Source organism: Scomber japonicus, chromosome 20 (assembly GCF_027409825.1).
Source record: "Scomber japonicus isolate fScoJap1 chromosome 20, fScoJap1.pri, whole genome shotgun sequence".
NCBI lineage: Eukaryota > Metazoa > Chordata > Actinopteri > Scombriformes > Scombridae > Scomber > Scomber japonicus.
Window position 1 is genome coordinate 23,831,722 of NC_070597.1, and position 20,407 is coordinate 23,852,128.

General features: G+C 39.1%; 2 protein-coding genes across 2 annotated transcripts in view; both read left to right on the top strand.

Moving 5' to 3' along the window:
• Nucleotides 1-711: 711 nt before the first annotated feature.
• LOC128381180 (cell surface A33 antigen-like) lies at nucleotides 712-3,742 on the top strand. Its single transcript, XM_053341128.1, has 7 exons — nucleotides 712-763; nucleotides 1,094-1,263; nucleotides 2,253-2,466; nucleotides 2,607-2,771; nucleotides 2,890-3,006; nucleotides 3,267-3,390; nucleotides 3,553-3,742. Exons 1-7 carry the CDS (start codon nucleotides 712-714, stop codon nucleotides 3,740-3,742), a joined length of 1,032 nt encoding a protein of 343 aa, XP_053197103.1.
• A 1,340-nt stretch (nucleotides 3,743-5,082) lies between these two features.
• The window catches only part of dnah9 (dynein, axonemal, heavy chain 9), a 157,440-nt gene continuing 142,115 nt past the window's right edge, over nucleotides 5,083-20,407 (top strand). The window contains exons 1-14 of the mRNA XM_053341129.1: nucleotides 5,083-5,433; nucleotides 7,660-7,856; nucleotides 7,952-8,110; nucleotides 9,296-9,426; nucleotides 9,599-9,810; nucleotides 11,243-11,476; nucleotides 11,640-11,807; nucleotides 12,288-12,404; nucleotides 12,492-12,642; nucleotides 14,301-14,415; nucleotides 14,615-14,683; nucleotides 15,022-15,078; nucleotides 18,997-19,123; nucleotides 19,627-19,773. Of these exons, the coding sequence (XP_053197104.1) occupies nucleotides 5,083-5,433; nucleotides 7,660-7,856; nucleotides 7,952-8,110; nucleotides 9,296-9,426; nucleotides 9,599-9,810; nucleotides 11,243-11,476; nucleotides 11,640-11,807; nucleotides 12,288-12,404; nucleotides 12,492-12,642; nucleotides 14,301-14,415; nucleotides 14,615-14,683; nucleotides 15,022-15,078; nucleotides 18,997-19,123; nucleotides 19,627-19,773 (2,235 nt within the window). The remainder of the gene's footprint in view (nucleotides 5,434-7,659; nucleotides 7,857-7,951; nucleotides 8,111-9,295; nucleotides 9,427-9,598; nucleotides 9,811-11,242; nucleotides 11,477-11,639; nucleotides 11,808-12,287; nucleotides 12,405-12,491; nucleotides 12,643-14,300; nucleotides 14,416-14,614; nucleotides 14,684-15,021; nucleotides 15,079-18,996; nucleotides 19,124-19,626; nucleotides 19,774-20,407) is intronic.

The following is a 20,407-nucleotide window of genomic DNA, read 5'->3' on the forward strand; positions in this document are numbered from 1 at the left end:
GAGCGACTGAATACTTCAAAAAAGCTGACCTGCTGGCCCTCTAAGGATTACATCATTGTCTTCAGTTGAGTCCACATCTGCTACCTGCCTGAGCCACTGAATAAGCACTGTCTTGTTATCAACGTCACATCTCTCCTAATACACAGCTGTGTGCCTGACACATATCACAAACAACACACTTTAATGCCAAACCATAAGCTCGAGGTCCAGTTTCAATTCACACCTTCTGCCTTTCACCTTAAGTGTAAAAGCTCTGAATGAGAGACAACAGCAGCAAGTTAAAGCAACAGGGTCAAAGGTCATTCACTGATTCAACTCTATCAAACTGATAAGAAAAACAATAGAATACATTGTCATTATCTACATTTCATACTTTGTTTTGCTGACTTTATTGAATGAATAATTAAATATCTAACTATCTAAATATCTGTGTCATGTTGTACATTTACAGCCTGCTGGTTGTACAGCCCCTCGTTATCATGGTCATATTTAATGATCAGGTAATAAAAGTGATGATGGAGCAATGATTGGCTGTCTGGTGACATGTGACCTGTAGCTGCTGACTTATTACCCAGAGGAGTCAACTTCTCCCATACCTGAGAGTTACTGTGTACTGGGTTAGACGGGCTCTCGATCTGAGACAGCGAGCATCTATTTCAAATCGTTCTTTTTCATTTCTTTTTTTATTCTTATTCATATTTTCTTTTAGCAATGGCAACAGAGACACGGCTGGGATGGCAACAACTGTTTCTGATCCTCACAGGTAGGCTTTATGCTTGTATTCTTTCTGTTAGATACATAAAACTACCACACCTTGTTGGTATTATCATCAGACTTAATGGTTAATCCTACGATTTGCTACTAAACCGAAAGCAAGGCTGCTGAAAAGAATAAAAGAAACCTTTATTACATTAGCCTAGAAAGAAACATACTGAAAAGCTCTATTTAAGTACTGTATAACATAAACATATTAAACCATATCTTCTATGCTCTGTCCTCCAGTAACACATTATGGAAGTAGTTGTCATAAATACATCACTATTACTGGGAAACAGATTATTTATCATTTATTATGTATTTCATCTGATTTCAGTGCTGCCTTGCTGTAGGACTTTGGAGGTTTCTATTCCACAGCAACAATACAAAGTCTCAAAAGGAGAAGACATTACATTGACCTGTTCCTTCATTACAACCAGACCAGATTTCAGCTTGCTCGTCATCAGATGGTCATCATACTTCCAGGACAATCCAGATGAGCCAATGGTGATCATTTAAACTGGCTTCCTGCATAATTTGTGGTCATAAAACTGTCTAAGTTGCACATATTGGGGAACTGCTTAAAGTAGAAATCTCAGCCTGTGAACACACATGCAAAAATCAAACTAACAAACAAACAAAACAAAAACGTCTTCAAAGTAAACCTGGCTTGAACATGGAAATACATTTATAACAGAAAGTAAACCTGATGAACCACTGGTGAGACATTAAACTGTCTTCCTAATTTGTGGTTGTAACATTGTTCATGTAGCACATTCTAGTAACTTAGGTAGGACTCTATACAACACAATTTTGTATTATATGATTTTGTAATATGATAAATTGTCATCATTTGTACAGAAAATAATTCTTCCAAGAGAAGGGATAGTAGCAACAATGAGACAAAACTGGAGATTTGGCACAAAATGTCAGCTTATGGTTATGTCTTCAAATAAATGTCTGGTTTAGTCTAACCAACAATCCCACACCCAAAGATATCCAGTTTACAACTAGTTTATAAAATAGCAAAAAGCAGAAAATCCTCATATTTGAGAGGCCAGATCCAGTTAATAGATTAATCAACTAACTGTTGCAACATAACTAGAGACTGAAATGAATATGTCTCACTCTTAGTTAGCATACATAATAGTCTAGCATCTAGTCAATTTTATTTACAGTGTATATGTAATGTCATGGTGACTTGTGGCATGGTATTGATAATAATAATACTATAATAATTAATTGTGTATGTGCTCTAACAATAATAAGAAGAGGAAGAATAAAACACTATTTATATAGCACCTTTCATACAGGGCAATATACTATGGCTCATAGTACTTTACAATAAGAAGTGATACATACTCGCATACTATTATGACATTGTTGAATATTATATCTTTATATTATATATAAATATCATAATCATTATATTGCATTATTATATTATATAGTGCAGGTTTCTTTGAAAACTGTGTTGTTTGTGTACATTTCTCTAGCAACGCATAGCCACCTTCTATACAGACAATTTGGTCGACATCGTGCCTGAATATGAAAACAGAGTCAGATTGGAGGTTGACGTCGATAAATGCATAAGCACACTCCACTTGACAAAGGTGACTATGCAGGAGAGCCGTTCATTCCACTGCAGTGTCTTGATCCCCACTGATGATGAGGGAATAACTTCTGCCACCACTTCCCTTTTGGTTCTGGGTGAGAATGAACAACACACATATGTTATGTTTATTATCTGTCTGTTGTCTCCATGAGGACGTAACATCAATACTACATTGGGTTTTTTCTTGTCATAAACTGATTCTTATTGTTATATTGTTTGTTTGGTTTTTTTGCAGAACCTCCCTCTAGGCCCCTCTGCACAATTCAGGGGAAAGCAGAATATGGGCAAGACATCACCCTCACCTGCAAGTCTGAGGAAGGATCCCCAAAACCCAGCTATGAATGGAATAGCTACAGTGTCCAAAACATGCCCAGACCATTTCCGCCAAAGACAACTGAAGGTATGCGTTTCAACCACCTATATATTTCATTGAAGCACATATCTTTGGTGGAGTGGGTTCTCCTTTTGCCAGTGTTTATGTAAATAATGACAAAATGCTTTGCTTCATTGTGTTACAGTGAATGGAAGCCTATCATTATTCAATATTTCCCAAGAGACATCTGGGTTCTTCGTTTGCACGTCAACCAATGAAGTTGCTTCCACCAGCTGCAACCTCACCTTAGCTGTGGTGCCAGGTGAATGTTTATAAATGATTTACCTGTTCACCTATTAGTGACAGATACTGTAGAATTGACACTTAATTGCACTTCCCATCAGCAATCACAGTTTACTGTTTGAATGTACATGGAAGTTACAATGTTACATGGATGATATCCGTACCATACCAGTGTGGAGATTGCATGCCATTTAACAGTGACCAAGATCTCAAGATCATTGGTTATACAACTTGCAAGAGCAGTGAGTAAACGTCATGTCTGTCCTCTTTTCTATCCAGCCAGTATGAACATAGGGTCTACTGCAGGTATTATTGGAGGAGTCCTCGCAGGTTTACTGTGTCTAGTGCTTCTCATCTTCTGTTGCTGCCGGAAGAAGGACCAAAAGGAACAGAATGCTGAAGGGTATGTATTGTTTGTCTAACCCTAACCCTAACCTGTTTCTGCTACTATAAACACAACAATTATTAGTGTATTGATTGTTAGATTCTGAGTGGTGTTTATAAGTGCCGATCTCGACATTTCCTCTTTCTTTTGTGCGTTTTGTCCCTGGTTATCTGTTGTTAGTTCCCCTGAAGACATGGACTTTCATGACAAAGATGCTCCTGAAGCTGGAGAGCAGTACCGGGATTACACAAGTGAAGCAAAGCCACAGGTTTACCAAGACAAAGCTGTTTCTCACAACAGTTACAGCGATCTGCATAATCATCATGGTGGAAGCTGTGATCGTCTCGTTTACAATCAGTACTTAAACTGATAGGACTAACTTTGTGAATCGCTGAATAACTACTGAATCTTATTTGCCTGGATGCACTAAACTGGTTTCATGGCTTAATGCCTCGTCACTTCGCTTGGGGATTATTTACTTCAGTATTTTTTGTAGTGTTGCTGACTTCTTTTCCCCAACTACCTGGGCTACATTTACAATGTTTAAAAATCTTTTAAAAACATTTTTGTGGTAAAAAAAATGTTTGTTTTAATTTGTTGTTTCTTTATTTTGGTGTCAGTTAATAAGGAATTAAATTTGACTTAAAATGATCATTTGTATCACATTTTTTTCAAAATATGTTTGTTTGATAAATGATTTGAATAGAAGACTTTGTAGCAAAACATTTTTAAAAATCGAGTTCAATAAAGAAAATGTGTCAAATAACATTCCTCAAAACTCACTGCCAAGTCTGACCTGATTTTATCCACTAGCTACCCCCTCTCTCCTGCACACCCACACAGGCCCATGAACAGTATTAACCTAACTCACTTTTGGGGACTTTAGGCTTATATTAATTTCTTGGAGCCTTACCCTAACCCTAACCTTAACCACTGACCCCAAAATGAGCCTTTCCCCAATTAGTAACACAGCGTATGTCCCCAATTGGACAAGCCCTCCCCAATTAACTGGTCTTACTCATGAAATCTGGCCCCAAAAGTAGCCTATGACAGAATGAACACACACATATAAATTGACCTAGGTCACTTATGAGGACATGTACTAATTTCCTGGAGACCATAAAAATCTGCATTTTTCCCAATCTCAAATCCCCAGTTGGACTAACTGTGCTAGCATATGATAAATACACACACACACACACACACACACACACACACACACACACACACACACACACACACACACCATATATTTAGAAGAAATATCCTGCTGCTCTCACACTAAAATGACACCTGCACCAGCCCTGCTACACACCGCGTTTAGTATCCCGTGTGTGTGTGTGTGTGTGTGTGTGTGTCTGTGTGTACTTAATCTTCCTGTGGCACTTTACTGCTTAACATACAATGCTCCCACATTATTACTTTAATTATATGGCTTAGACTGCAGCACACTTTGACAAACACTTTCCCCCCTGAAACTCAAACAACAAACAAAAGGCTTTAAAAGGAACAATAGGTGTGTGTCAGTCAAGTAGGTGGACAGAGGGATGTCCTGGTCCTAGCCCTAGTCCTGGGTCAGCTCCAGGTCGCTCATGTCCCCTCAGCAACGGCCTCATTAATGCAAACACAGCGTTACTATGGAGGCAGAGACACAATCAATCCATCCACTGTGTCCTGGTGCGAGCCGGGACAACAGATCACCCTGCAGACATGGAGGACACACCAGCTGAGGACAAGAGACTGGACTTTCTAGCGGATTACGTGCTGAGGACTCTGAAACTCAAACAGGACCGATGGCAGAAATGCGTGTCCAGCGAGGACAACATGCGGGTCCTGCAGGAGTTCATGGACAAACCAGAGCAGCGGACTCTCCTGGTGTGTGTGACCGCTGCTGGACTCTTACAGCCCACCGCTGCCTTCAACACCACCTCCAAAAACAAAGCGGTGTACTTTGTGAAACGAAGACAAACTGCGCTGAGTCCAGACTCCATGAAGGACAACTTGTTCTGCGGGGATTTGTCTTACGCTCCACTGGATCAGTTTTCTGCTCTAGTTGAGGAGGTGAGCAGCTGAGCACAATGCGTTAATCATTACATGCGTGAAATCAGTGTTTGCTTTATTCACTACTTTGAAATGAAATGATATCCAGCTGCCCAAGAAGCCCACTATAAAGTACATGAGCTGGTCAAATGTGATAAAGTAGGGTGAATTTACTCAAGTTGTCTTCTAAACTTGAGAAAGTTTTAAGGTATTCTACTTGAGGATGTCATACTTCATTAAACCTGTAGTCCAAACACTGAACTTTAAACCTCACAGCATTCAGGGCCCATTTCACTCACTGTAGGGGCTGCTGGGACTAAAATGAGCTATAGCATGTTCCACTTTACAGCAGGTGGAATGTAACTAAGTAGTAGGGTAGATTATGGTAATGTGGGACACATTCACCATATTTACATATAAACCCAATACATTATATCATCTAATATCATTATGAAATCCCTGAGATGTTTCCCTGTTTAATCAGAAGACAGCTTTTTAGATATTGTACTGAAAAGGAAAATGGCACTTTTATTATTATTATTATTATTATTATTATTATTATGTTCCTTGTGTCAAATCATTTCAGAATTTGTAGCTTGTGTAATGTGGGACACTATTTTTTAGGCTTGGAAATACTTTGATTTATCTTATCTGCCAAAGCTGTCTGATTCTGAACTTCCTCTATGTTTTTTTTTTGCTTTCTCATCAGAAAGGTTAAAAAACTATGAGCCATGTTTCCATGTGTAATGTTACACAATATAACTTTTGCATATACTAGTAAGCTTTAAAATAACTGAATAGAAAAAGAGATAAATGCACTGGAGTCTGGTTCTCCCACATTAGTCAGTGTCCCACATTACCCTAATCCATCCTAAGTAGTACATTTACTCAAGTAGCTACTGTAAGCAATTAGAAATACATGTATTTAAAGTGTTTCATTTCATGCTCTATTCAACTACATTTATTTGACAGCTACAGCTAGAGAATCTACATAAAAACATATGATCCTCTTATAAAATATGATGCAATGATACAGATTAGACTACCCAAAACAGTATTTGAGTTCAAATTAGCCACTTCAACAAACTGCAATAATATATATGCTATATATAGGCTATATATAGTCCAATATCTTATACTATAAAAGAGTCCAATAATATACTCTATATGGTATAATCCTACATTTGCCTAAGTGACATTGTCAAGTGTTTTTATATTGCAGTATCATTACATTTTCTTAACTAAAGACATAAGGTACTGTAAATATTACAAACAAAAGAGGGACACACTTAAAGGCACTGCTGCACCCTTAGTGGTAATAACTTTAAAGTATCAGTAATAATAAAACAATAAATGAATGTATGCATTATATTAGGCCTACATTAATAATACACTTACTAAGATGTCTTTGTCCCTAATATTTAGGCCTACCTTTACTCTTTTGTTTTGCTTTTGATATTTTGTTTGTACTTGGTGTTATTTAGATAGTAGTACTTGGTTGATAATACTTATGTACCTTTACCTACTTGTATTGGAGTATATTTTAGATTGTGGTATACCACTGGTTTGTAAGTTAAGCACACATTTGTTCAGTAAAATGCACCAGTAAGGCTGTTGATGTACATTTAAAATCTGCATGCTTCTACAAGATGAAGCCTCAAGAGTAGATAATAATGCAGGTGTTTCCTCAAGGCACCTAAGCAAACTTGCAAGTTACTACATTACTAAAAACTAATTACCACACACTAACATGGAGCCTTCATACCCTTTGGGGGTCTGGCAGCCCCATGGCAGTTGCTCAATTTGCCTGGTTGGTAATCCAGCTTTGACTGTATCTATCTCATAGCTGCAGTTACTTGGTACATTTTACTTACAAAAATAAGAGTTTCTAAAATATGATATAGATGAAACTACCCAACATAAGCTTAGCTCCATTTAGCTCCAACATTAAATAGCCGCTTATATGGTAATGTATCCATAATTAGAATGCAAATGTAATAATATATAACCCCGACATGGGCCATGAGCTGCATAATGAGTACTTTCGTGTTCAATACTTTAAGTACATTTTGTTGATAGCTCGTTTGACCTAAAATAAGAAAACTAATCAAATTATGAATGCAAGACTTTTATTTGAACTATGTTTAATTATTTAAGTGATTGGCCTTCTTTTCCCACAACTGTACAAATCAGATACTCCAAAGCAATCACTTTTCCATACTGAAATAAATCTTTACACTCCTTTAGGTTGTGGCCCCGCTGCTGTCCAACAGTAAGAACCACACTCAATGGCCACAGGTTGTGTCTCAGGACATCAGGCACCACGTCCACTCCCTCAAGACTAATGTGTTTGTGGTGTCAGGCCAAGTCCAAGGCAAGACTCTGCTGCCTCTCCCTGCAGGCTCTGAGAAAGTGGAGCAAGCTGCCCTGGAGACAGACAAAAGGTAGACAAACACCAGGGACATAAACATGTGTGTCAGTGCATCATTTGTCCAACTGCTACTTTAAAAAAAAATGGTTTACTTGTGGCCCTCCACAGGGGGGAAACTGTGGATAAGAGCATCATCCACTCCTTGGAGTCGGCAGTGATTGAGTGGAGCCATCAGATCCGTGCTGTCCTGAAGAAAGACTCCTCCGAAGCTTTGCTGGAAGGCAAAAACCCCTCACCACAGACAGAGCTGCTCTTCTGGCAGAGCAGGTCAGCAGCTCTGTTTCTTCATACAGTGAATATCCACTGGCAACTTCTGTGTGTCGTGATTTCATAAAATTAACTTGTGTCCCTAAAGGACCTTAAAGTTGAATTGTTTTCTAAGATTTTGCTGGTGCTACTAATTATTTGAGTTTCAGAACACCTGTGCTATCAAGTGAGAAATGTAATTTGTAGCCCAGTGCTGTCTTTATTCCTTAGTTGTTCTAGCAGAATTATATCTTATGAGGCCAATATCTTCAACTTTTATTTGTTTTTCCTTTGTACTGCTTCTCATAAATTCAAAGCCTAGCTATAAAGTTAGCAGAGAGTTACACATTAGTAAATTAAAACCGTTGTTCCACACAAACTAGCCTTTGCATAGGGATTAACTAAACCCACTAACTTCATGTAATAACTGCTGCTGAGCTAACAGAGCTTACAAAAGTAAGATTAGCTCGCAGTAAGCTAACATAAGTATATATTAGCAGCTATCATATGACCCTGTTAGGCTGAAGAGTAAAAATATGTTGCCATTATGGTAAATGGTCAACATTAAAATATGTCACATACTGTACATAACACAATGTACTTCCAGTTACAAAATGTTATACTAAATTGCTATTATTGGAATGTGCCCAAAAATCACTAGTTTTATTCACTATTTTATTTGAATGCCCAAATTCTGTCTGTAAATGTATCAACCATATAGTGCTCTCAGATATTCCACAATGGACACAGCCTAAACAAAATAGCATTGATTGATAAAGGTGGATATTTTCTTTCACTGTAAACTACATTAATACTACTGACTCTGAAACACATTTCACCATGTAGAAATACATTTACAAAACTTAATACCAACATTTGTAGTTTTGATTTGAAGATTGGTAGTACGGTTTGGTATATTGTCTGGCCCCTAAAAACTTGTGATGCTACAGTACAGTGATTTATATTATATATTATATTAATAGTATATTAATTTCTTGTGCCTGGATTGAGCTACAGATGTTTTCTAGTAACCAATGTACACGTTATTGATGTTTATGTTAGTTAAGTCATTTCAATGGCATAACCAGATGTAGTAAATCACTAGTCACACAACCTTAGAAACTGATTTATGTACAGTTGGTCAAACCCAACCCTTCTATAAATGATACCAAAACCATTTGCTTTTCATCTCTTTTCTACTTGAAGATATGCAGATCTGGAGTGCATCCACTCCCAGTTAAAATCCTCCAAGGTGAAGAAGATGGAGATGCTGTTGGAGGCTGTGGAGAGCAGCTATTCCCCTGCTTTTAGTAACATCTTACAGGACGTACTTGCAGGTAATGACACAAGCTACACCCGACAAAAGAGCAAAACATAATGAGGTCTGCTTTCTGAGGTGTAGAACATTGATTGTAGGGCTGAAATGTGATTTAAGATGACTTACCTTCACTTTTGCACATGTGGTATTGAGTTTACTGAATGGAATTTGATCAAATCTTTACTCACCAGCTTTGGAAGAGGCAAAGGACATCTGCACCTACTTGAGGCCCCTGCAGCGCCTGTTTGAGGACATGGAGACTGCAGAGTTTTCTGATGTCAGGGGTCAGATTGGCCCTTTGATGCACACAGTGTGTCTGGTGTGGGCCAACTCCAAATACTACAACTCCCCAGCACGCCTCATCGTTCTGCTGCAGGAGACCTGCAACCTCCTCATACAGCAGGTCAAGTGCAGTTTCTTCTCTGGTTCAAGTGACGATCCATACAGCCTGCTCTTTTTTACTTCTATGTAGTTTTTTGCTGCTAAGTAGTCATTACTGTTGTGTTTCTGAACTGCATTTGTCAGATATTACCTGTCACTACAGAGTAGGTGTGTGTTTTGTTTTGTTTATTCTTAGCTTTTCTGTTGACGAGGTTTTACTGTCTGTGGGTGGAATTCTTTCCTTTGTTTGTTCAGCCATGATGGGTTTCACTGTTCATGTTATCACATTTTCTATTGTGCAGTTCCTTTGTGTTCACTTTTTTGGAAACAAAACTCTGTTTTTGCTGCCAGAAATATATGCAGCACCTGAAAACTTTTCCCAGGAAAGACCTGCCAACCACCAGAGCTGAATTAACCCACTAGGGGAGCCCAAGGCGAAATTGAGCTGTGGGCTCCAATTCACAAATTCCTCTTTTCCTATTGTGTATGCATCCTGTTGCCTTTAAGTACCCATCAGGTACAGCGCACATGGCAGCTTCAATTTATTTTGCTCGGAGCCCCAGAGACCAACGGAGCTCCTGTTGTAGCATACCGTGCTTCCTGTGTGTCAGTTTGTAATATCTGCAATATTTCCTCCTGATGGAGTATTCACCATGTTAGCATAAAATCAACTGAAACCGCAGGAGTATTGAAACTAGATTTTGATACATGATCTTCACTTTTGTGGTGCATATTCCTGAACAACTTTGCAGTTATAACCACAAAGTAATTGCTACACAGGAGTTTTTGGAACCCCTAAATGTACTTAGGGCAGACAGTGAGCGGATGACACCGCCTCTGTCTTTTCCAAAGTAAACAGCAGCCATCCTCTTGCCAATGCTGTCTAAGTTGATTATAGTTCAGCATATTTCCACTTGCTGTTGCAACTCACCATGTGATAATGGCAATGACAGAAAACACAGAGAGAAAAACAATCCTAGAGCTAGATTTACTGGTATCTAAGTTCTCTATTAATTAGTTCCTCTATTAAACTATAACACACTATATTTGGTAACAATATGAGATAACACTAGGTCAATAGAAGCAAACTGTAGCATATGGTATAGGTGTTAGTTGGGTTGGATGTCACTGGAAAAAGTAGCGGGCTAGTTGTGCCCTGCTGGCACCCTTGCCAGATTGGGCAGTTTTACACCTAGCTGAGCTATTTTTCATTGGATTGGGTGGGTAAAATGATCTTGTGTAGTTTGTGATAATTTGGGATACTTATTGTGCAGCCTGTCTGAAGGCACTTTTAGGGTGTGGTACCCCAGAGTAGTTGCCCTTTACTAGCCACTGAGCTTATAAAAGAGAAAATATAAAATATTTCATGAACTTGGCATGCCACTACAGTAAATGTATATCAGAGGCCTAACTAAGCCAAAATAACCTGCTTATTTACTGCTTTCCAACACCAGGCCCGGGTATATTTAGTTCCAGAGGAGGTTCTCAGAGGAGAGGTTTCAGAGAGTCTCCTGAAGGTGCAAACAAGCCTTGATATCCTGCAGCTCTTCAGGAGTACTTATGAGGACCGTAGGGCCAATCTGGGCCAGTACCAGAGGAATGGAAGCTTGGTGAAGCCTTGGGACTTTTCCCCGCTCTTGATCTTCTCTGGACATGACCGCTTTATCAACAGGGTCAAGACCATTAAGGTAAGTGTGGAAACTTTACAAGTGACTCAAAAAGTGGCAAATCCTCAAGTAATATCGGTATTTTTGGTGTGCTGATAGAACTGAAATTTTCCTTATTTTACAAATCAGACCTTTGTAGAGATATTACAGTGGTACTGCACTCTATTGTCTGTCTACTGTACAGGACATCCTTTTGACAGCCGTGGACTTGCTGAAGCTTGAGAAATTGGAGATTGGAGGTGTCCGTGGCCGGGCCCTCAGCCAGCAGGTCCAGTTGCTCCACCAGGAATTCGTAGACACTTATAAATTGTTCACGGAGAAACCCTATGACTGCTTGGACCTCCACAACATGGTAAGGAATGTTGGGATTACAGGATCCATTGAGATTTCGTACACTTGCCTGCAGGGAAAAATAGGCTGTCCTTTTTGTAGAGCAACTTTTAAGGTCAATTCATTTTCGGAAGGGTTTTATGAAATGCTAGACACAGGTTACAAGCTTAGTTTTTATCCTTGAATACCTCTCAGTACATGCTCTTTTTCTCTTATGCTGGCAAGCACCATCACAGCCTGGTCACTCCAGCGTTTGTGGAGCAAATTGTTTTTCTGCCAAAATAGACTTTTTTCAATGCCATCTAGTTGCTTAACAAAGATGTTCCTGAGTTATAGCAAGAAAAGCAATTTACTTTGCTTGTAAGACCCAGTCGGCGCTCCCCGCTGGATAGCTTTGAGTCAGTGAGATGTGAAAACGAATATGCTGTGCTGGCTCTCCGTTAGTTCGTACTGCTGTGTGGTGTTTTTGGCTGTCGGTATAGCTGAGCTATCTGCCCTGCAGGAGTTTGAGGACGATGTGAGGGAGTTCAAACTGAAGGTGGATGACACAGACCGGCGACTGGGAGCCGTCTTCTGTCAGGCCTTTGATGACGCCTCTGGACTAGAGCACGCCTTCAAGGTCCAGAAACTCACTATCTCACTTTGTCACACATTCACACACACGCACATTCATTTAAAAGCCCTTTCACTCCTCTGATGTCTGCAGGTTTTGGATATGTTTGGTAGCTTGCTGGAGCGCCCCCTAGTGGCTGAAGATGCTCTGGATAGATACCCTCTCCTTGTGTCCATGTTTGACAGGGAGCTGAGCTGCTGTAAAGTCTTCTACAACAAACACATTCAGGTTACAGAGGAGCTGGGTGAGATATATAAAACAAAAGTCTCTTCACTGTGGTTGGGTGGACACAGAAATCTCAGAAGCAGACTTCTCAAAACCTAAACAAGTAAAACCGAAACTTTTTATTTTTTAAATTAATTTGTGAGTCGACCCTTGAAGGTTGAGTGAGCATGTGGGCAGGACTTCAATCAATGCCTTCAACAGCGAGATCCATAAGAACATCTCAAGGACACATTGGTTGATGTAGGGATTATACTTGTAATGGTTTCCACTTCAAAGCTTCCTCATTAAAAAGAGAGAGACCCAGAGAGATCCTGGGAAGGGAAATGTCTTTCGTTTAGCATATTTTAAGTCATTTAAAACCTTTAAAGCCCTTACACGCTAACAAACCACCCACACATGTTTTCACTTATGTTGTCTAATTAGACCTCTTGTCAGGACTGTGTGGGCGTGTGCGAACTGGGCTTGATTGATAGCTCCCTTACCCCCCTGTTTGTTTTTGTTGCGCCTGCTATGGTGGGACAACATACCCTGCTATCATTCTTATTGGTTAATAGACTCTTTTTTTTTACATCATGTAATTCCCTGCATATCTCCAGAGCTGGGTTTTTTTCAATCAGAGAAATTGAAAACAACTGTGTAGGATTGCCTTTAAGTCATGTAAGACAAAACAGTTAACCACTATACAACATGTTGCTTAATCCAGGATAATGTGATCATTTATACTGTAGTGAAGGATAATATAGGCCCTAGATGTCTCTAGATGTTAAAATACAAACAAACAATATACAGTACTGTGCAAAAGTCTTAGGCCGCCACCATCATACAAACAGAAAATACAGGAAATATGTACACAAAATTGAACATGAATTATTAATTATTATTATTAATTGTGGCTCCATTCCATTTAGCTTTAAGAGAGCCAGGTTCCTACTATTGCTCAAGTGTAAGGGGAGGTCTGAATACTTACACACTTTAACCTATAGAAGCTGTTTTCTTTTCTGTTTTTAATACTGCATACACATTTCCTGTATTTTATGGCTGTATTCTAATTAAGGGACTGAGAAATAATTATATGTGATCATTATAGCATTGCTAAAACAATAAATCTGACCATATATAATTATTTCTCAGAAAATACAGGAAATGTGTGCCGTATTGAAAAAACAAGAAAAAAAAAAGAAAAAAAAAAAAGACACACTTGAGCAATAGCAGGAACCTGGCTCTCTTAAACCTAAATGGAATGGAATCTTTATTAAACTTTTGTGTACATGCTTATTGTATTTTGTATAATGGTGGTGGTCTTGCACAGTACTGTATATCATAGAAGTCGATAATGAAATCTGGAATTTCAAAATAGAAGAATGAATGGATCTTACATTAGTGGCTCCAGGAGTCTTTAGATTGGGCTTTTGCTATTTACTTTTGGTTTGTCCCTTCCTCTATGCAGATAATTTCCTGCCGCTGACAATACCACACCAGAATTTGATTAAGGCAATACTGCAGGTCAAATTTATAGCGTTTCAATGAAATTAGATGCTACACTTTACTTTGGCACAGCCCTAATTTGTGAATTATGTGCACTCTAACAGATAATATGTGCAGTCTTTAGTTCAATCTTTCTCTGCCTTTTTGGTAAATATCTGTGCAACAATAAGTAATGATACTTAACCTCCTCAGGTCTTACTCCAGTGAATAAGAATATGCCAGCAGTCGCTGGCGGGCTGAGATGGGCCCAGGAGCTAAAAGAGCGCATCCAGGTCCCATTCTACAATTTCAGACACCTCTCCTACCCGTGAGTCTTCTTTTGTCTCCAGTGCAGCAGATTTAAAAAATAATTTTTGTGTGGTCATGCATTCCTAGTGGCCTCACTGTAAATTTATCACTCTGTGAGTTGTTTTAAAGACCTCATAAAAACATCTTGGAATAATGACTCCTGGAAAGATATTAGGTATAACCTTTGCATGGGTTGTAAAATTTCATCTTCTCTGCAGGTGCCTGGAGTCTGTAGAAGGAGCCAGGGTCATCCAGAAGTATGAGGAGATGATGCAACTGTTGGACAGGTGTGTGTGGATCTTATCTCACTGTATTACACTATATGTCATCATGCTTAGATGTAAATATTACTGAATAAAAGAACACAAAAGAAGATTAAACAGAATTGGCAGTGACTGAAAAGGATCTCACCTTATTGTACTGTTAATATCAAGCAAGTCAATAACATGAATCAAATACTGTGGCTCCGTCATGCAGTTTCACACCAACACTGATTTTTAAGTGAATATTTGTGATTTTGTTAGTTGAGGGTGCAACATTTATGAAGCAGCCCCTGTGGAATGGCATGTAGACATGCAGCTCCAGGCATGATTTATGTTCTCATTACTGTGGCGCTGCTCTGCAGATTATTTCACAGGACTCCCATAATCCCATATGCTCTGTCGCTGCTCACTGATGCCAAGTGAGAAATGGCCTTTTAGACCACATCCAACATCAAAACCTGCAAGATAAAGCATCCCATTGGGGGGAAATGCTGTTTATATGGAATCAAACTGAATTGTACAAGAGTCAAAGACAGAAAGAGACAGAGAGAGATCTTCTATTGCTATATTTTATTTAAAGTTATTGAAAAGATCTAAGGCACTCGAGAGGGTAATACATTTAAAAAGCCTTTAATACTTCATGGATAATTAGTCATAGTTAAGAACATGCCTATGCATTTCAGCCATTAAGGCCTTCATCAAGTCAAGCACAAAAATTATATTTGATTTAACACTTTTCACCTTACCACAAGGCCGCTCAAAGGTTACAACTTAATGTAAGTGGTAATGTCAGTCATGACAAATACAGGTAAATCAAGATTTCAGACCAGTTTTTGATGGCACTATGTAGTGTATACAATTTGCACTCTGAATTCAGATGCCTAAACACCTTAGAAATTCATTATCAAGTGTCATAACTACTCTGGATGGCATTACTCTGGCCTCCAGCACCACTGTAAGGAACCTACTGTAGGAGTTATATTTGATCAGGATCTGTCCTTTAATTCCCACATAAAACACATTTCAAGGACTGCATTCTTTCATCTGTGTAATATTGCAAAAAATAGACACATCCTGTCTGAAAATGATGCTGAAAAACTAGTCCATGCATTTGTTACTTCTAGGCTGGACTACTGTAATTCATTATTATCAGGCTGTCCTAACAAGTCTCTAAACACTCTCCAGCTGGTCTAGAATGCAGCTGCTCGTGTTCTGACAAAAACTAGAAAAAGAGATCATATAAATCCCATCTTGGCTTCACTGCATTGGCTTCCCGCAAAATTCAGAATAGCATTTAAAATCCTTCTCCTCACATTCAAAGCTCTTAATGGTGAGGTTCCATTATATCTTAAAGAGCTTATAGTACCTTATGTACCTACTAGAACACTGCGCTCCCAGCATGCAGGTCTACTTGTGGTTCCTAGTATCTCTAAAAGTAGAACACGAGGTAGAGCCTTCAGCTATCAGGCTCCTCTCCTGTGGAACCATCTTCCAGATTTGGTCTGGGGGGCATACACCCTCCCTACATTTAAGAGTAGGCTTAAAACTTTCCTTTTTGATAAAGCTTATAGTTAGGGCTCTTAGAGCTCTTAGCTTATGCTGCTATAGACTTAGACTGCCGGGGGACTCCCATGATGCACTGAGCTCCTCTCTCCTCCTCTCTCTCTCTCTCTCTCTCTATCCATCCATCTATATCCATTAACATTCATGTACTATTAATTGCATTCAATAACCTAAACTTCTTCCCCGGAGTTGTCTGTGCTTTCCCGTCTCACAGATAATCTGGGCCTGTAGACGTCCAGATGACAGATTCCAGTCCCAGACCTTCTAGTTTCATTGTTGATTTTCATTGTGCTTCTCTCCTCTGTCCTTCCTTTCTCTCCTCTCAACCCCAACCGGTCGAGGCAGACTCTGAGTCTGGTTCTGAGGGTTCTTCCTGTTAAAAGGGAGTTTTTTCTTGCCACTGTTGCTCATGTGGGAATGTTGGGTCTCTTTAAAGTTAAAACCTGAAGAGTTCGGTTTAGAACCTGCTCTATGTGTAAAGTGCCTTGAGATAACTTGATTGATGTCAAATTAAAATGGGTAAATACAATGCACTATATAGTAAATAGTCTAGTGAGTGACAGGGCCTTTAAACCTGCAATACTGATTTCTTCTGTCTCTTGTGGGCAGCTCAACAAGATGCAGACATTAACATTAACATATTATGTGGTTGAGCATAGCTCAGCGGGTAGCGCACCCGCCCCATGTCTTGAGGCTACAGTCCTCGTTGCAGGCGACCCCGGTTCGAATCCCGAGCCGAGCGGTCTTATCCTGCGTGTCATTCCCCCTCTCTCTGCCTGTTTCCTGTCTCTCTCCACTGTCCTGTACATTAAAGGCAAAAACGCCCGAAAAAATATACTTTAAAAAAAAAAAAAAAACATTAACATATTATCACTTTATGAAGTTGTTATGGCTAACACGTAAACAAAAGAAGTCGCCTATTTACACCATGGACATATAAAGATAACTGAATAGTGATGGAGGCAGTGGCAACCAATTTCACTTTATACAAAGTCATTTCATCCATTGTTAATAAAAATATTGAGTAAAGCAGTTTACTAAGCTCACTAACATGGCTTACTGGAACATTTTGGAACGGAGTCATTGCTAATGTTATCATTAGCAATGCTACGCTTTTCCAACTATGTTGAGTCAAGATGTCTGCCAAGTAAAGGGTCTATTCTACTCTACTCTTCTCTGTATGCTTAAGTGCAATATTCACTTTGTTTTAAATACCAGCAACCTTTACCTAGCTAACATTAGCTGTTCCAGCATCTAACTTTTGTTCAGTAACTTTGTCTGTTTGCTGTTTGGTCCTGGGCTTTGTGTACAGTTGGTTTATCAAAGCTTTTTTTCTCAAAATGATGGTTAATGAAAGTGCTGAGACTGAACTATATGATTTGATTTGTGGAAATAAAACAGTGCAGTAAAAGGAGGCTAAAAAGCTTCACAGAGCTACAAAGTAATTTTATATAAAATGTATTAATCAAGTAGACGTTTAACTTTTTACCAGCTAATACATCTTTTTAATTATAATGGCAGGCAATCTCAGTGAAAATAGGTACAGACTAATTTAGCTTTTAGCCATTAGTGAAGGTATGGTACCATAACAAGACAGAGTGTCTTTTTAAGTATTTTTCAGAGCTTTTTAAGAAAATTAATTCGCAACTATTTTGATAGATTACTCGTTTAGGTAGTTCTTCATGCTAAAATCATCAGGCTAAAAAGATCCACTGTTCCCACTTCTTCCAATCTGAAGCTTTGCTGCTTTTCTTTGTTTTCTCAGACTTGTTTTGGTTTTTGACTATTGGTTGGACAAAAACAAGACATTTTAATAGTTTCGCATTTCTGATGTTTTAAAGATTTAATGATTAATCTATGAACCAAGAAAATAACTGGCTGATTAATCCATAATGAAAATAATAATGACTTTTAGTCCTAATGTTTTACTATTTTTAGAGCTAAGATTAGGGTTACTATTAGGTTATGCCTCACACGCTCAATGTCACTTTGTCACGTTATATCTCCCCCACGCAGAATAATGGAATGATGAACAACACCAGTTCTTTGCCCTCAATTTACTCCCTTCAGAAATTAGAGCCCTTGTTAAGCTGTTATAATCATCACCGCTGCCACAGATGAATGTTGCCATTATTATACATATTCCAGTCAGGAACAGGATGGGCATCCTCACTCATTACCTCCACAGAGAAAATGCTGCATGATTTATGGCCATGACCAAGGCATTTGATTGCCTCTGCGTCTGCAGTGCCACTATCAGGAAATGAAGCTCACAGCAGAAATCCAATAAGGAGCACACAGTGCACACTGAAGTTCTCATCATAATTGTGGCTATTTACAGATTGATATAGCTGTACAGAGCCCTGACATGTTGTCTGTTCCCAGCTTCTCGCAGATGAATCAGCGTTTATCCTCATATTACCCCCCACGCCTGCAACTAACCTTCCTTCCAGCCATTTCTCCCTCTCCCCTTATTGTCTGCTTGACATGGACGAGTGAATCACGTCGCACATTCTGTTTATAACCTCAGAGGATTGGTAAAATGGCTCAATCACATGCCTTTTAGCCGTTCGTTTTGCCGCTTATGTTAATTTTCAAGATGTGAGCCGTTTTCACGCCTGTAGCCTCGTGAAATAAAAGCTTGCACCCTTTTTAATAGGAATATGAAACAATGTTATACCCTGCTGATAAAGGTACAAATTGATTTTCTGTGATGATAATAACTTTTGTTTGATTGTGATCGCAGATTGTTTTCCTTTTGTTTGGTATTGCAGATACTCCACCAGCCTGTACGAGACATGGACAGAGACCGTGGGCGAGAGTTCTCAGTACAACCTCAGCCTACCATTAATCAGCAGAGACCCTTCCTCTCAACTGATCTCTGTCAACTTCAACCCGCAGGTTTTTACATTTAGACCCATATTCTGTAGAAACTGCTCAGAGACAGACTGCTGGATGTGTCACTGCTTGAAAGCTTTCACTCTGAATGCCTACTGTTTGAACAGTCTGAGTGATTTATTATTTGGTGACATATCAGGCTGATCTCAGCCTTTTATTAAATATGATCTATTACATTTCAAACATCTGCCTCCAGCCACACTGAAGAGTATAAATGCACAAATAAAGTATTTTCACATTCTTTTTAATTAGCTGGGTCATTATTTCAGTTTTGCCCAAACCAATAAATAAAAGATGGATCATACTGCTCTAATGATCTCATTAATCTGAGTGAGACTAAAGATCTAAATATGTTTTGTCTTACCATGACAGTGGGTATAAAATGAAGATGTTAAATTGCAAACAGAATCTGTAGCCTGTCATGATCAAATCCTAATTTGACTATCATCTGGTTGTAAATGTGTTCATACAGTATGTCTCTTAGTGCTTCTTCTTCATCTCTGTAGCTGGCGTCAGTGCTGAGGGAAGTGAAGTACCTGGAGGCCAGACAGACTGAAGCCATCCCTGAAACTGCAGTACAGATATACACCACCAGGGGGCAGCTGTGGCAGTATTTGGCCAACCTGGAGCTCACCGTGGGCCGATACAACAAGGTGGACTAAGAGTGGATTAGGCTAAAAGCAGTCAAGTGGTCTCTCAAAGTCTCCCCTTTTGACATTACAACATGAGGTAGACTCGCAATGGGTAGCAGAGTAAGAAACACTAAATGGCAGTAGGAGGCTTTTTAGCTACTCTAGCAGTAGAACTCTGTTGATGGAACTATTGGGTTGATTCCCAAGAAATGTGGCATTTACCAATTTCCATTTATCCTACATGTTGGGCCTTGCTAAGAGAGTGTGAAAAGTACTGTGACATTACATGATCATCATCAGTAGACACTTTCTAATGATTCTTAGCCTTTCCCTCTCCACCTGGGCATATTGCCAGCTTTGCACTTCAAAATGAACAGTATGGATTTGTTAAAAGTCCTTCTCTACAAAGGACAAACCCTTGTGATTCGGGTGACAGCTCAACCTTTATATTTGTATATAAGATACATTACATACAAATAATGGCTGGTTTACTACACTGACCTTTTCTATACCTCTTGAAGACACAGACACTATTACATGAATAATTCTATTGTTGTTTGGGACAATTGCTTCTCCAGTTTATGCTTGACATTTCTTAAAGCAATTTCAATGCAAGTGATGGGAGATAGAATCCACAGTGCTTCTTCTGTGCAAA

What these genes read in the sequence shown, in the direction of transcription:
- LOC128381180 (XM_053341128.1), top strand. Translation starts at nt 712, where the DNA reads ATGGCAACAGAGACACGGCTGGGATGGCAACAACTGTTTCTGATCCTC. An exon ending in ACAATCCAGATGAGCCAATG is followed by an intron (nt 1,264 to 2,252) that starts GTGATCATTTAA and finishes ACATTTCTCTAG; the next exon opens with CAACGCATAGCCACCTTCTA. An exon ending in CACCTTAGCTGTGGTGCCAG is followed by an intron (nt 3,007 to 3,266) that starts GTGAATGTTTAT and finishes TTTTCTATCCAG; the next exon opens with CCAGTATGAACATAGGGTCT.